Here is a 13164-nt window from a genome sequence, read left to right on the forward strand (position 1 = left end):
ACTTTTTAAAACAACATTGGGCAGTAATTTGAAAAGCAAACCTATGGAAGATTTCTCAATTTTGATGTTAAAGATCAAGACTGAACATTTAATTGTGATTCTTAAGGTCTAACAGTTACTGTTTGCTAAATGAGAAATACGGACATAGCAAATGAACAAATATACTGTTAATTTGAAAGAATTGCTTCTCATTTCTTGTTATTCCCTGACTAGAGTGATGTGATATGGGGCACTCTCATGTTCTCTTTGCAAAGTAACTCTACTTTATCTGCCTTGACAGTAACCATCCTTTTAAAACTATAGCAAAGACTAACTGACTCTACTAATTAGAAAACTTTGTAACCCCTATCAACTGACTGAAAATCAGTCAGCCTCTGATTCATGGTAGCTGGACTCCCCAGCCGTTGCTTGAAAACCCCAATGCCTGTGTGGCTGTTTTTGTTTCTTTGTTTGTTTTTTAGGAAGCCAAGGAAGAATTTTTCACCCCCAAGCTGTCTGTGCAGTCTTTTCCTTCTTATCTTTGGCAAAACCCCTACAGTGACCTTTGAATTTTTCACCATCTATCTTTAGGTTGCAAATAACACCAAACCCAGACTAGACTGACTTAAACATTAAAGAAAACATATTGGCTCAGAAACTGAAAACATCAAAATTTTAACTGGATCGGAGGAAGCATCAGAAAATGCCCACCATAGTCCCTAGGCTCAGCGCTTAGCATCACTCCCATCTGCTTCTGGCACTGTCTTGAATGCCAGGCTCCAGAGCTGTGCGCCTCTAATTCTTGTACCCCTGGCAGCTCCATCTCTGCTTCTCTTGGTCACACGGCCCCCACGTTTGCAGACCTCACCTTCTAAGGAAAAAAAAAAAAAGGCCATATTCTAGTTGTAGATTTTGAAGACTGGAAAATGTTTTCTTCCCAGAAGGTCTGGCAAAGATCATCTGGGTTAGCGTTAGCAGCATCTGGTTAAATGAGCTCATACTTGACAGTTGGGAGTTGGGGTTGGTCAACAGCTATTCTTATCTGTCTAATAGCAATCTGGGCCCTTGCTGGGCACCAGCAGCGGGTTTTAGCTCCTACTAATTGAAGCAGTTTGAGGCTGGGGAGGGGGGATTATGTGTAGAGAAAAAAACAGGGCATTAATTTACCAGGAAAGGTTACTTGAATGCCCACCGCCAACAGAGCACTACAGGATCTGGTCCTAGTGATGTGTTTGCATCACATAGAACTCACAGCCAGACAAATTAATACTGGTTCTTGTAGATTACGTATACGGGAGCAGTGCCACTGATGTTTTTCAACTTAAGAGTTTAAATTTTCTGTTTTTTGTTTGTTTGTTTTTTAATTTGGAACTAATAAGAGAGAAATGGATCACCTTCAAATAAAACTAAGAAAAAAATTAGCCAGGAATGGTGACACACCTTTAATGCTGGCACTCGGGAGGGGGAGGCACACGGATCTCTGGGAGTTCCAGGCCAGTCCGGTCTATAGAGAGAGTTCCAATCTATCCAGGGCCACATAAAGATGAGACTCCATCTTTAAAATAACTAACATAAAGGTGCATTACACAGTAGCGTTATCTGTAACCTCTGGATTCGGAATATGGAAAGCATTTCTCTGTTAACAGTACCCTACAGAACTTATTCATGCTGTTGGCAATAAACAACCACAGTACCACCCCCACTCCCAGTTTGGATGGTATTTGCTTTGTTCTGTAGTTTAAGGAACTACACATTATACCAAGAATAAGGACACTTCCTCCTATGCTTACATGCTATGACTTTACATATTCTTGCAGCTTTAGAATCATGTGATAGTCACAGTACAAATTTTTGTGTACACAGAAACACACTTTTTCTGAAGCCTTGTTAGTACTGATATGAACAGTTCTAGTGTTAAGATCAATAGAGAACATGTAACCGTGACCCTTAAAATTCAACAAAGCTAGTATTTACTCAGTGAGGACATGGAAATGGTAGCTGGGGAGCCCAAAGCGCTGGCCCTTCATGAGTTTCTGGTAGTTTGGAGGTCTCCTCCCTTAAGCCCTCAAAGACAAAAATAAGCTGCCCGTTAGTTAGTTCCTTATTTGAAACACTGTGATCTACTAAGCTGATTTGAGGAAAGAAAAGTTCAAATTCTTTCCCCAAGAACCACAAATAGTCCCCAAGACAAACCTTTCTGAGGACAGCTAAGCTGTACGGATACTTGCTTTAATTTCAGTTTTACTATGCAAGCGCAACAGGTCTTGCATAAAGAGCAGGGCTGAGTCACAGCATGAAAGCGGACGTAGCGGTAAACCAAAGAGAGATGGGAGAGACTCATTTCCTTTGCAGGCAAACATAACTTTAGTAAACACCTTGATAAAATTTTCTGTATAGCTGGCATGGGCCAAAATAAATCTGTTCATATATACATACACACACACACACATATATATATATATATATATATATATACATATAATGTATATATCTACATATGTATGAATATATATATATACAAATTATATATATGTGAATAATCTTCACAATTCCACAAATTAGGCACCAGTATTGTGGCTCCATTTCTCAGATGAGGGAAGTAAGTATAGTGACTGCATATCAAGTGTCCACCCACAAGATAGATCAGCTGCAAAATCTACACTCTTCTGTGCACTTGTGGAATCAAATAATCAGGATTAGGTTTACACCATATGAAGACTTTGAGGAATCTGTAAGTAGAGTTACAGATGTTTCCTCCTAGTCTGCTTATATAAACTTAGCTCCGGAGCTCAAAGTGATTGAAGCCAACGTCTACTTTAGATCCCAACAGAGCTAACAGTTGGATTACCCAAGAATCTCCCAATCTCCCAAGAAGAATTGATCTGAGTAAATAAAATAATTGGAGCCAGCATAAAATAAATACACCTACTGCTTATGGCCAAGTGCTACACAAGGTATTCTCGTAAGACGATGGGTAGCATTCATCCTTTGAAATGGTTTATCTTTGCACACAGAGACAAACTACCAGAGGGGGATTGCACCAGGTTAAAGCTTTGAAAAGAAACCCTCTAAGTCACCCTCTGAGTGTTACAAAGGGAGAATAGTAGTTAAATGTGGAGTCAACACAAGCTAGAGGTTCTTAGAGTGGAAGCCTTCATCTGAATTGTAAGAAACGGAAGAAAATGTGACTACCTAGTCCCTACTAAACGGTCCAGCACGGGGAACAGTGACCGACACCCGCACCTGCCAAGAAACATCTTAGTAACAACCTCGTTTTAGGTATCCAGAAATAAGCAAAGGAAAACCTGTGTCTCCGACGGCTCTTTCATTTCACTGCGTATTTCAATACAACTCAAATGGGGTACACAAATTAAATCAATGATCTCCTTTTTTCCCCAGTCCATAATCTCTATTCTTTCTTAGTCGTATGCACTACCATTCCTGTATCTTTTGTTTTTCAAGACAGGGTTTCTCGATGGAGCGCTGGCTGTTCTAGACTCACTTTGTGGACTGGGCTGGCCTCGAATTCAGAGATCCGCCTTTCTCTGCCTCTGTGAGTGCTGGGGATACCAGTGTGCACTGCCGTGCTGCTATCAGTCCTGTATCTTAAACTCCCCAGCAAACTTCATATTTGCTCCACTCAAGATCATTGGGATAAAAATAGCATACAATAAGACAGAAAAGTGAAAAAAAAACTCTGAAGTCAAAGGGATAGATACATGCTCTCTGACCTATCTTCTATTTAATGAGTACAGGATTTCACAAAGATAAATTTCATTAGTTTGAGAAACTCTCCCTTTTGCAAGCTTGAAGACTTTTTCTCTTTTAAAGTAACCAATCCATTATTTCTCAAGATACTGCAGTTTAAACGTCATTGACTAAATACTGAAACAATCTCAAAATTCTAGTTGTGGCAATATCTAGTTGTGTCCATATCCAATATGCCCTAGAATGTAGAACCATAGGAGCCTACTCCAGAATATTTCCATAGAGGGATTTTGATAGTATGTTGCAAAATACACATTTGACAGTTCTGCTGGCTTTCAACGTCATTCTGAACAAGAGTTTCCAATTTCTGTCGGTGTCCCGGAACAGGCTCATCCACTCACCTTGTATGTCACATCTACCCCCCAAAGAGAAGAAAACCATTCTCTGGATCCTATTCCTCAAAATTCATCAGCTGAACCTTCTACTCTATATCCTCGGACTTCCCAACCTACAGGCACTACTGCCTACTGGCTTGTCCGTGAACTGAAATGTTCCAAAGGCAGTGCCCAGCATGATTCAATCTTTCCCATGCTCAGCATTGAACCCTCATGACATTCTTGCAATCCATTTCTATTCTTGTCAAGGAATTCAGGTCTCTAACCAGGTTCCCAATAAACGGAACCAAATGTAAGCACAGAAGTTTTGGAGCAGAAATTCAGAGTTATTCAGATTTCCACCTTAATACCAACATACGTAAACAAATAAAAATGCAGACCTTGACACTTAGTTTTAAGATAAGATATTTAGGCTCACACTGGACTCTTAGTTCAAACCCAGGGGTGAAGTTAACTAACATTTCTGTTTAGCAGTAGACATACAAGCACATCTGTGGTGTCAGGCTGGACACCACACATCTCCTCTTACAGTTTCCTGCTTTAAGGTCTGGGGCCCTCTTTTGACTAGCAAGGAGACAGAAGCGAAGTCCATGAAATGTTAGGAGCTGGCAGGTTCACAAATTAATTTTCCCTGTTAAACTGGAACATCTTTATTATTCTGGCTTCAGCTTCCCTCTGTATTCAGTGCACTCCGTTGTCGATGCAGAGCTAGATAGTGAATGAGCTTAGTACCAGAAACAAGTAGTACTTGCCAGCTCAGTGAACGGGCAATGTTTCCGACAGTAATCACATGGTTATAGGAGAAACAGCACTGTTACCTGAGCTTACGGCTGACCTGTCCCCTTTCCCTCCAGCCAGCATGGACCTGCTTCCTCGACACAATGCTCTCAAGGTATGGTTCCTCTGAGGAGGAAGGCTCCCAAGGGGCCTTCACCGCCTCAATCCCATCCTTTGATGCTCCATTATTATTACTGTCTGGCAACAGACAACGGACACTTCCTGGCTAGGCCTGCCTGTTTTTCATCCCATCTAACCCTTGATTTGACTGGTGCCAAGAGTTTCAGGAAAGGAGTGCTAAGAGGAGAAAGAAGGGATTTTTTTTGGGGGGGGATTGACTGACCATTGGCTTGTGACAATCAGAAGCCAAGTTTGTGGTAGAAAATTCATCCTGGTAAGGACAAGACAAGAATCCTTTAAAAGGCTTTTAGAAAAGGGGAAATCCATTTCTGGCTTCTACAGCTCCGCATTCACATGTATTTGAAAAGGTGGCAGTAACTGTTTGAGGCACATCTTTTACCCAATCAACAAGCATTTTCCCACTTTCATATTGACTTGAAAAGATACCAAATGTATTTCCAACTTAAACCTCTTTGCTCATTGAACACAGTGCATTTCTCTCTTCTTTTCACTTAAAATGAACTGGGACAGAGGGTTGACAAAATAGAACGAACAATGATTTTACCTTTAACCAAATTAAAATGAAGGATATAAAGGTTCTCTATATTTTTCTAATTTCACAGATTTCCACTTATTTTTGCCTTCCTTTTGCCTTTTTAGCACCCACCTCCCTCTCATGTCTGTTCTAGGAACATATCTATGATTACAGACAGAATTGCATCTGTAGACCCTCACACATCACTTCAGCTACTACACTTTAGTGTTAGAGTTTTGACTTTAATAAAGAAAATTCATTCTCAACAGCAAATGAACATTGTTTCACTTCTAAGGCTGATGTGAAAGTAAAGCAGCTGATTATTGCTTCCAGAGTTAAGCTGGTACAACCAACACAAGACAGAATCCAGACAAAAATGGCAGCTCCATAGCAGTTACATAACCATTCTTATCCATTCTAACATTTTATACAGCTGTAAACCCATCTCTCAAAGGGATGGCCTGTTACCAAGCAACTTACATGTTCAAATACATCCAGAGCATATTACTATATTTAATGGCAAAGACCTAATTTCTTTTTTTGCATGTTAAGATGTACAAAAATTGATTGGAAAGATTTCCTGGGATGTTCTGCAGGTATAGTACTTTGCCAAATTAAAAATCAAAGTGTGAAGAGTGTTTATGTTCATTATTTAGAAAAATAAAAACAAAAACAAGACCCTGCAACATTTATTTTCTATTCCCTAGAACTGTAAAATGGCTACTCTTTCACAGAACCAAGAGAAATACTTTACATGTCAAACATACATGCTGGATGTGAGTTAGTACAGAAGCAGCAGAACTCTTAAAAGTTTACAAAACTTGTCTGAACATAAAAGATGTGTCTCCTTATGAACTACACCCATTTTGTGGAAAGAATCAGTACCACAAGGTCAGTAAGAGTCAAGAAATATCTGAATTGCTTCCAGCTTTTTTAACAAAATAGCAAATACTGCTTTTAGATTTTTATACAAACCACCTAAATTTTAGGTTCAAATTTTAAGTGTTGCCTCATCCCATGAAAGGTAGATGAGCACTACACTTGTTTATGCTGCATTTTATATAGTTCCGTACATGAGTATTTGATATATGTCACATACAACAGGTATTTAATGCCCTAAAAAAAAAAAAATGTAATTAGGGCTTTTTAAATATTCCGCTACAATTTCAGGCCATGGTGGCTATTGTGAAGTTAGAAGTAAACAACAGAATTTCTTGGTTTACAAATCAAAGCCTTGATAGTAAAGTTCTCCTGTTCTAAAACCACATGGTCAGTGACGGTAGCAGGTAGACAGAGGCCTGCGTTACTCCTCATGTGCTAAGCCCGCTGTCTTGAATGACTTGATTAGGTTGAGGAGGCGACTTGGCCTTGTTCCCCAGTTCTGTGAAATCCCAGCTCTGGCCTGACTCTAAGCAGTTTATACAAAATCACATAATTCATGATGCTAACACAAAATGTAGAAAAATGAGCCCTGAATGACACCTACATTAATGTTTGTTTTCACTGCATTAAAATTGTTGTGCTTTTCACAAGTCTGATGTAAATTTTCATGTGAAACATTTTATTTCTGGATTTCTTTGGAACAAAAAATGAAGACTATGAAAAAGGCCCATCAGGAGTCAGTCTATAAGGTAATATTACACATACAACTAGCCAAACAAACAAAACAAAAAAAAACCTCTTTAATTTAAAGGATACTGTCATCACATTCCAGATATTTATACAGAGACATATATATGAACAAAATCTCCTCCCTAAAAGCCACATTGTTCCATGTTAGGATCTCACAGCAACCAGGATATATGTCAGTGTCCTATACAATCTGCCTGGTTACCCACTCAATATGCTTTTAGCATTTAAGTACATTATTGCCATGGTAGTCTAAACATTGTACTTTTAGGGAAATGTGCTTACAAACGGTTCAGTGATTTGCTCCAGATGAGGACTATTTACAAAGGTAGCCTCTTATGTTAGCAATAAATAATCCCGAGATCAACGGAGACGGTCTTGCCCATGCACACCCTGGACGGCCTCATGCTGCTCTAATATGAACACGGAGCGGCTGCTTTCCAGCTCTCGGCAAAGTGCATTCCTCCGCTCTCCGCGTCCCTTCAGTCTTGCTTCTGGGGGATGCATCCTTCCATCTCCACCACCTCAGGCCAGCCTTCGTACTTGTTCGTATCCTTATTGTTCTTTATGTGCTGAGGGGACACAACGTCAGGGCACGGCTTAATGAGCGTCTGTGGCCTGTCATCTTGCAGCAGCATAGCCCGCTTGCTCACATTTCAGTAACACACATGTCAGCCATGAAGTCCCGTAAATTTGAGACTCGAGGTAGTAAGTGAATGAGCCTTGGGGGGAGGGTGCCACGTGGCATACCTTCAAAGACACTACCAATGTTTTTAAAGGACGGTTTGTTTGTCAAAAAGTTTCTGTTCTATTCTATTTGAGGTCTGAGACATCTGCAGACCTGATTCTCGCATCCGTGCATAACTGACATCCTTAAAAACTGAACTTCTTTAAAAGCCTCAGAGTGAAAATGCATTGTTGTAGAAGAAGGAATAATGTTTTTAAAGTTATCTAAAATAAATTTTTAAAGTAATCATTATTTTAATTACTTGCTGAGATCTTACAAAAACCATCTGGACATATTCAGTATTGGCTTCATCTAATTTTCAAATAACTGGTATGAGTATATTGTATGAGAACATTTCACTAGTTTATTCTTATCTGTTAGTTATGAGCATCCCAGACACTAACCTGTTCAAAGGGGCTTTTTGTCTTAATGCCCTTCCCACCGCAGAAGACCCAGTTATCTCGAAAACCAAGACTAGTGATGGAAGTGCTCCCCAGCTCAGCAATGAGCCGCCGTGCCTCCTCAGTGAGTCTGAAAAAGAAGAGAGAACAATCAACATGGGGCATTTCGCTTTTAAATATTTACCAAAAGACTCACTGAATACGAAAGTGAAAGCATTTCACATTACATCAAAGAATATAAAAAAATAGATAAAGAAAAAATTTTTCTACAATATTCCTACTTGAGTTCTGTAAGTGATGAAAAACAAAGTCAAGAAGTTAGTTAGAGAGCCTGTCAAACATCTGCATTGCCTAACAATCTGTCTTCCCTTCCTTTGTTATTTCAAGAAAGAAGAGGTACAGCCCTGCAAACGAACTCCTACCCAGGCTAGAACCAGGTCTCAAGCAACCACTGTCTTCACTGACTTCCCACCAACGCCTCTGTGAATTCCATTTGAATGGAACAAATGTGAATGCTATTAGACACTGAAGGAAATGTTTCTTGGCACTGTCTTTTATTTAAAACCCTTTTCGAGAACAGATATGTAGGTTGTACTTTAGTTATTTGATAAAAATGGATACAGGAACCACAAAAGAGCTAAACATTTATCAGGAAGGCAGTGACAGATGTCAGCCTCCAGAGAAGCCCACAACGGAAAGATGCCATTAGAAACATCTGTGTGGATCACCTAATGTCGAGCGAGCCCCTCTCCTGTCTCACAAGGAGCAGAAAGGAAGCAGATGAATCCTAGCTGAAGAGCTGGAAAGAAAGCGAAGGGCCAGGTACAAAAGTTAGTTAACATGAAGTCCTATGGCATGTAAAGAAACAAACAAACAAAACCGCCACTGCCAACAAACCCAACTTTTATAGACTATTTAGACAGATCTGCCCTGCTAACACCAAGGCTAAGTGTCCCACCTGAAACAGTAGGACAGTCAGTGAGGAAGGTACAAGCCAGAAATAGCCTTCAGCTCTCTAATGCCTTAATGAAGCAAACAAACAAATGCCCACATTATCTTAAACTAAGTTAAACATTAGTGGGGCACCTTGCATTTAAAAAGGGAGTTGGATAAATATGAAATGCGTACAGATGTTATCATTCAGCTTTCACAAACTATGCAAATGATCACATCCAAAGGGCAGGGGAGCTATTTCAAACAGCTGGATCAAGTTCATGAGAATCAGTGGGAAAATGAGCAAAAGCCCCTGGAAAGATCAGCCTGTCGTCAGATCTACTGCTGAATGATGGAATGTGAGCCAGTGAACTAAAAAGGAGTATAACAGCCATGTTAAAAAAGAGCTCATGAAAACTAACAATAAATTAAGTAATTAATGAATGTTTAAAGGGAGCTCAGTCCCCATCTCCTACAGTGGGTGAATCACAGCAAGCTCCTGTGCAAGGATGCAGAGACAAACACAGAGAGAGACAGAGAGAGAGAGCCCATGCCACCTGAGCGTCTGTGAAGACCTTCCTAAGGATGGTGTCCACACGCCTCTGTCTCAGCCTCCTGGGAATCAGCTGTCAACACTTAGATGCATTTGCTCTCTTGCAGTGCACCTACCGCCGGAAAGACTGCCTGAGCCCTGTTTCCCAAAAAGCCATGGTTCCTCTACACGTACAACTTAGCTGTACGCTCCATTTTCTCGCCACTTTTAAAAGAACACTTTGCTTCTGTCAACACAAGTAGAGGAGCTGTGACTGCGGACGAAGCATAAAAGATATCACAGTGGGGATGGCTCACAGGGTGCCAACATGGCTGCCTCCTCAGAGGGCCATGGGGCTCCAGTCGCGTTCATTCCTCAAAAACTGTAGTTTGCAATCTTGATAAACTGAAATAATGAGTGTTAAATTCACAAACAATAGTAGCATCTGTCCCCAAAATAGCTGGGTTATCCAAATGCAGATATGTTCCCCTATTTAAAAAAGAAATATAGAGTAAAATCTTTCCCATTGAAGAGTTTATATGAGCTAAAAATGTATTTCCTAAAGGGGAAGTAAGTTGTCTTTCTGCATTATGACCCATGTGGATAAAGCAAGCCAAGTTAGCCAGAGAGCTTGAGACAAAGCAACTCCACAAGCTCTTGCATTTTCCAAGGGAATGTTAAAACGTTCTTGTGCAGCAAGGAATTAACATAAAAATCCGAGTTCCCCTCAGAAAGGCCTGCCAGCGAGACTAGCATTGTTGGCATCTGGACACTTGGATCTGAGGCGAGCACCTACCCTTCCCAGGGTAGGTACCTGTGGGGCAGAAGATGGTGTCATTTAGACTGAACACCTGTTATGTGGGTGTCTGCAGCTTGAGGATGGGTTATGTGTAGGCTGGTTTTCTGAGCAGCTTCCAGTCAAAATGCTGGGCGCTGAGTAATACACTTCCCCACGCACCAGCACTTCACATTGGTTGGTTGTCTTCCTTTGGGGCTGGATCATTTGAGCGTGCCTTGTGCAGCCCTGCAGGACAGATTCTTGTGGGCCGGAGGAGACACGGGTAAATGGGCGAAGTACCTGCTCTGACAGCAGAGGCCCTCAGTTTAAATCCACAGCACCTGCTCTGACAGCAGAGGCCCTCAGTTTAAATCCACAGCACCCTCAGAAAAGGGCGTTGCTGAATGTACCAGTAACTCCAGCGCTGGGATGGCGGACAGACTGATCGCAAGAGCTCATCAGCCAGCCAACCTAGCTCCACTAGTGAACTTTCAGCTCACTAAGAAATCCTGTTCGAAGGCAAGGAAAAAAGACATCCAAAATCCTGCTCCGACCCTACAGGGAGGCAGACACTTCTATGCATATACCAATATATACACGCATGCACACACAGATTTTAAGAATTAAAAATAAATACAAGGATTATTGGAAACCTGGCCCTGATTCCCTCCAGCCTTTTCCCCGGACTCATGCCCTTGCTGGTAACTGCTGTCTACCTTTTCCTGAAACAAATCATGGACACACGGATCAAACTCTGATGCCTGTGGCTATGTCCAACTATAAAATCACTTCTCAATGACTTCTAATGCTTTCTGGCCTTCCTATGTACAGTATGGGGGTTGCTTCAGTGTTCCTTTTTGTTTTATTCTATTTTAAGCAAGGGTAATTTCATATTTCAGAAGGAAGTTAAAATCGATGCAAAACACTCCATGTGCTAACAATGAAATATATACAGGTGTCAAAATTTAAAGCCCAGAATAATAAATACAGCCTAAAATTTGGGGATACAAGCTTTTTGTTCTGAATGAGGAACTGAGAGAGTATTGTGTGTTTTCTTCACTTACTAATGGAATTACTGGCTGAGTTCTTCTAAAATGATGCTGAAAAAGTTAAGGAGATGGTTTGGTGGTTAACAGTTCATGAGGACCAGAGTTTGAGTCTCATCACCTATAAAAAGCCAGTGAGCCCACACACATCTGTTTCCATGGTACTAGGGAGCGCATGGAGGATACAAGATGGTGCTGAGACTTGCTGATCGATGGCCAAGGTGCAGTGAGAGATCCTGTCTCCAGGGAATATGCAGAGAACAGAAGAGGACACCCGACATCCTAGGAGCACACTCGACTGTGCAAACCTGTATAACACAGTCACACATACACACACACTTAAAAAAGTGTTGGGGGTCATCAAGCTTGCTCAAGGTGATAAAAGCTCTTGACACCAACGTGAAGATCTGAGTTTGGTCCCCAGGACAGACATGGTGGAAGTAAAGAACCAACTGCAGCACGCTGTGCCCTGACCTGGGAGAAGAGGTACATCCAGCAAGGCCTACACCATCCAGCCATGCCTCCTCCCCAAAGAGAGCTGGTTTTCTGGGATCCATTTTGATTATAACAGGGATTTGGAAAGAAAACAGTCATATTCCTCTAGAGGCTGAGGACTAAGAAACGTAAGATTCAAGGGGCCTTCCAGAAGAGAGATGAAAGACAGCTCCTCAGAAGTTCTTATGAGGATGTAGTTCTTTGAAAACAAGCAAACGTGGGCCCAAGAGATAGCTCAGCAGGCCAAGACACCTGCCAACAACCTTGGTGACCTGAGTTTGCAGAGGAGAACCAGCTCCTGAAAGTTGTCCTCTGACCTCCACACATGTGGCATACACCCCCCACATACAAATAAATAAATAAATAAATAAATAAGTATATGGAGAAGCAAGCAAGCAAACAAATAATTTTCACCATATAACAGTCTGGGGAGGACTTGGAGAGATGGCTCAGAGGTTAAGAGCACCAGCTGCTCTTCCAAAGGTCCTGAGTTAAATTCCCAGCAACCACATGGTGGCTCACAACCATCTATAATCAGATCTGGTGCTCTCTTCTGATGTGCAGGCATACATGCAAGCAGAGTACTGTACATGTAATAAACAAACAAACAAATAAATATTTTAAAAAAACAATCTGGGGAGGCGGCTGGTTTCTACATTAGTGCTGTCGTAGATGGCACTTAAGTGAAAGCATGAGATCTTTTAAAGAATAAAGTAAATGACATTACTGAAGACAAAGCTATTAGTAATACAGCGTGAAGACCTGCCAGGTCAAAAAAAAATTCTGCTACAAAGACAATCCGAGTAACAAAGTGTAATAAAGGCACCCTGATGTTACAAGAAAGAGTAATAGGATACTGTCTGGTCAAGGCAGTCTGCCCAGGGAAGCAAGCATTGTTTGAGCCAGTGAACAGTAACTCTGCAACAGAGTCCAGGTGTGTATTGTAAAGTCAACCCGAGCCTCTGGGTCTACATATATCACACACGCAATTTTTAAAAGAAACCACTGGTATGATCTAAGGAAGTGCCAATTGTTTTAGAAATGAAAAATGGAGATGCTAAACCATGAAAAGTTTTAACACTCCAGGGTTTTATTTTTGTAAAATATCG

At 41.0% G+C, this 13164-nt stretch overlaps 1 protein-coding gene across 1 annotated transcript in view; it reads right to left on the reverse strand.

Annotated features, from left to right (window-relative positions):
- Nucleotides 1-5735: 5735 nt before the first annotated feature.
- Nucleotides 5736-13164, reverse strand: part of Fam3c (FAM3 metabolism regulating signaling molecule C) — a 45190-nt gene continuing 37761 nt past the window's right edge. The window contains exons 9-10 of the mRNA XM_021655307.2: nucleotides 8275-8401; nucleotides 5736-7715 (exon numbers count right to left, since the gene is read on the reverse strand). Coding sequence (XP_021510982.1) covers nucleotides 7626-7715; nucleotides 8275-8401 — 217 coding nt within the window. The 3' untranslated portion in view covers nucleotides 5736-7625. The remainder of the gene's footprint in view (nucleotides 7716-8274; nucleotides 8402-13164) is intronic.

Source organism: Meriones unguiculatus, chromosome 21 (assembly GCF_030254825.1).
Source record: "Meriones unguiculatus strain TT.TT164.6M chromosome 21, Bangor_MerUng_6.1, whole genome shotgun sequence".
NCBI classification, from domain to species: Eukaryota; Metazoa; Chordata; class Mammalia; order Rodentia; family Muridae; genus Meriones; species Meriones unguiculatus.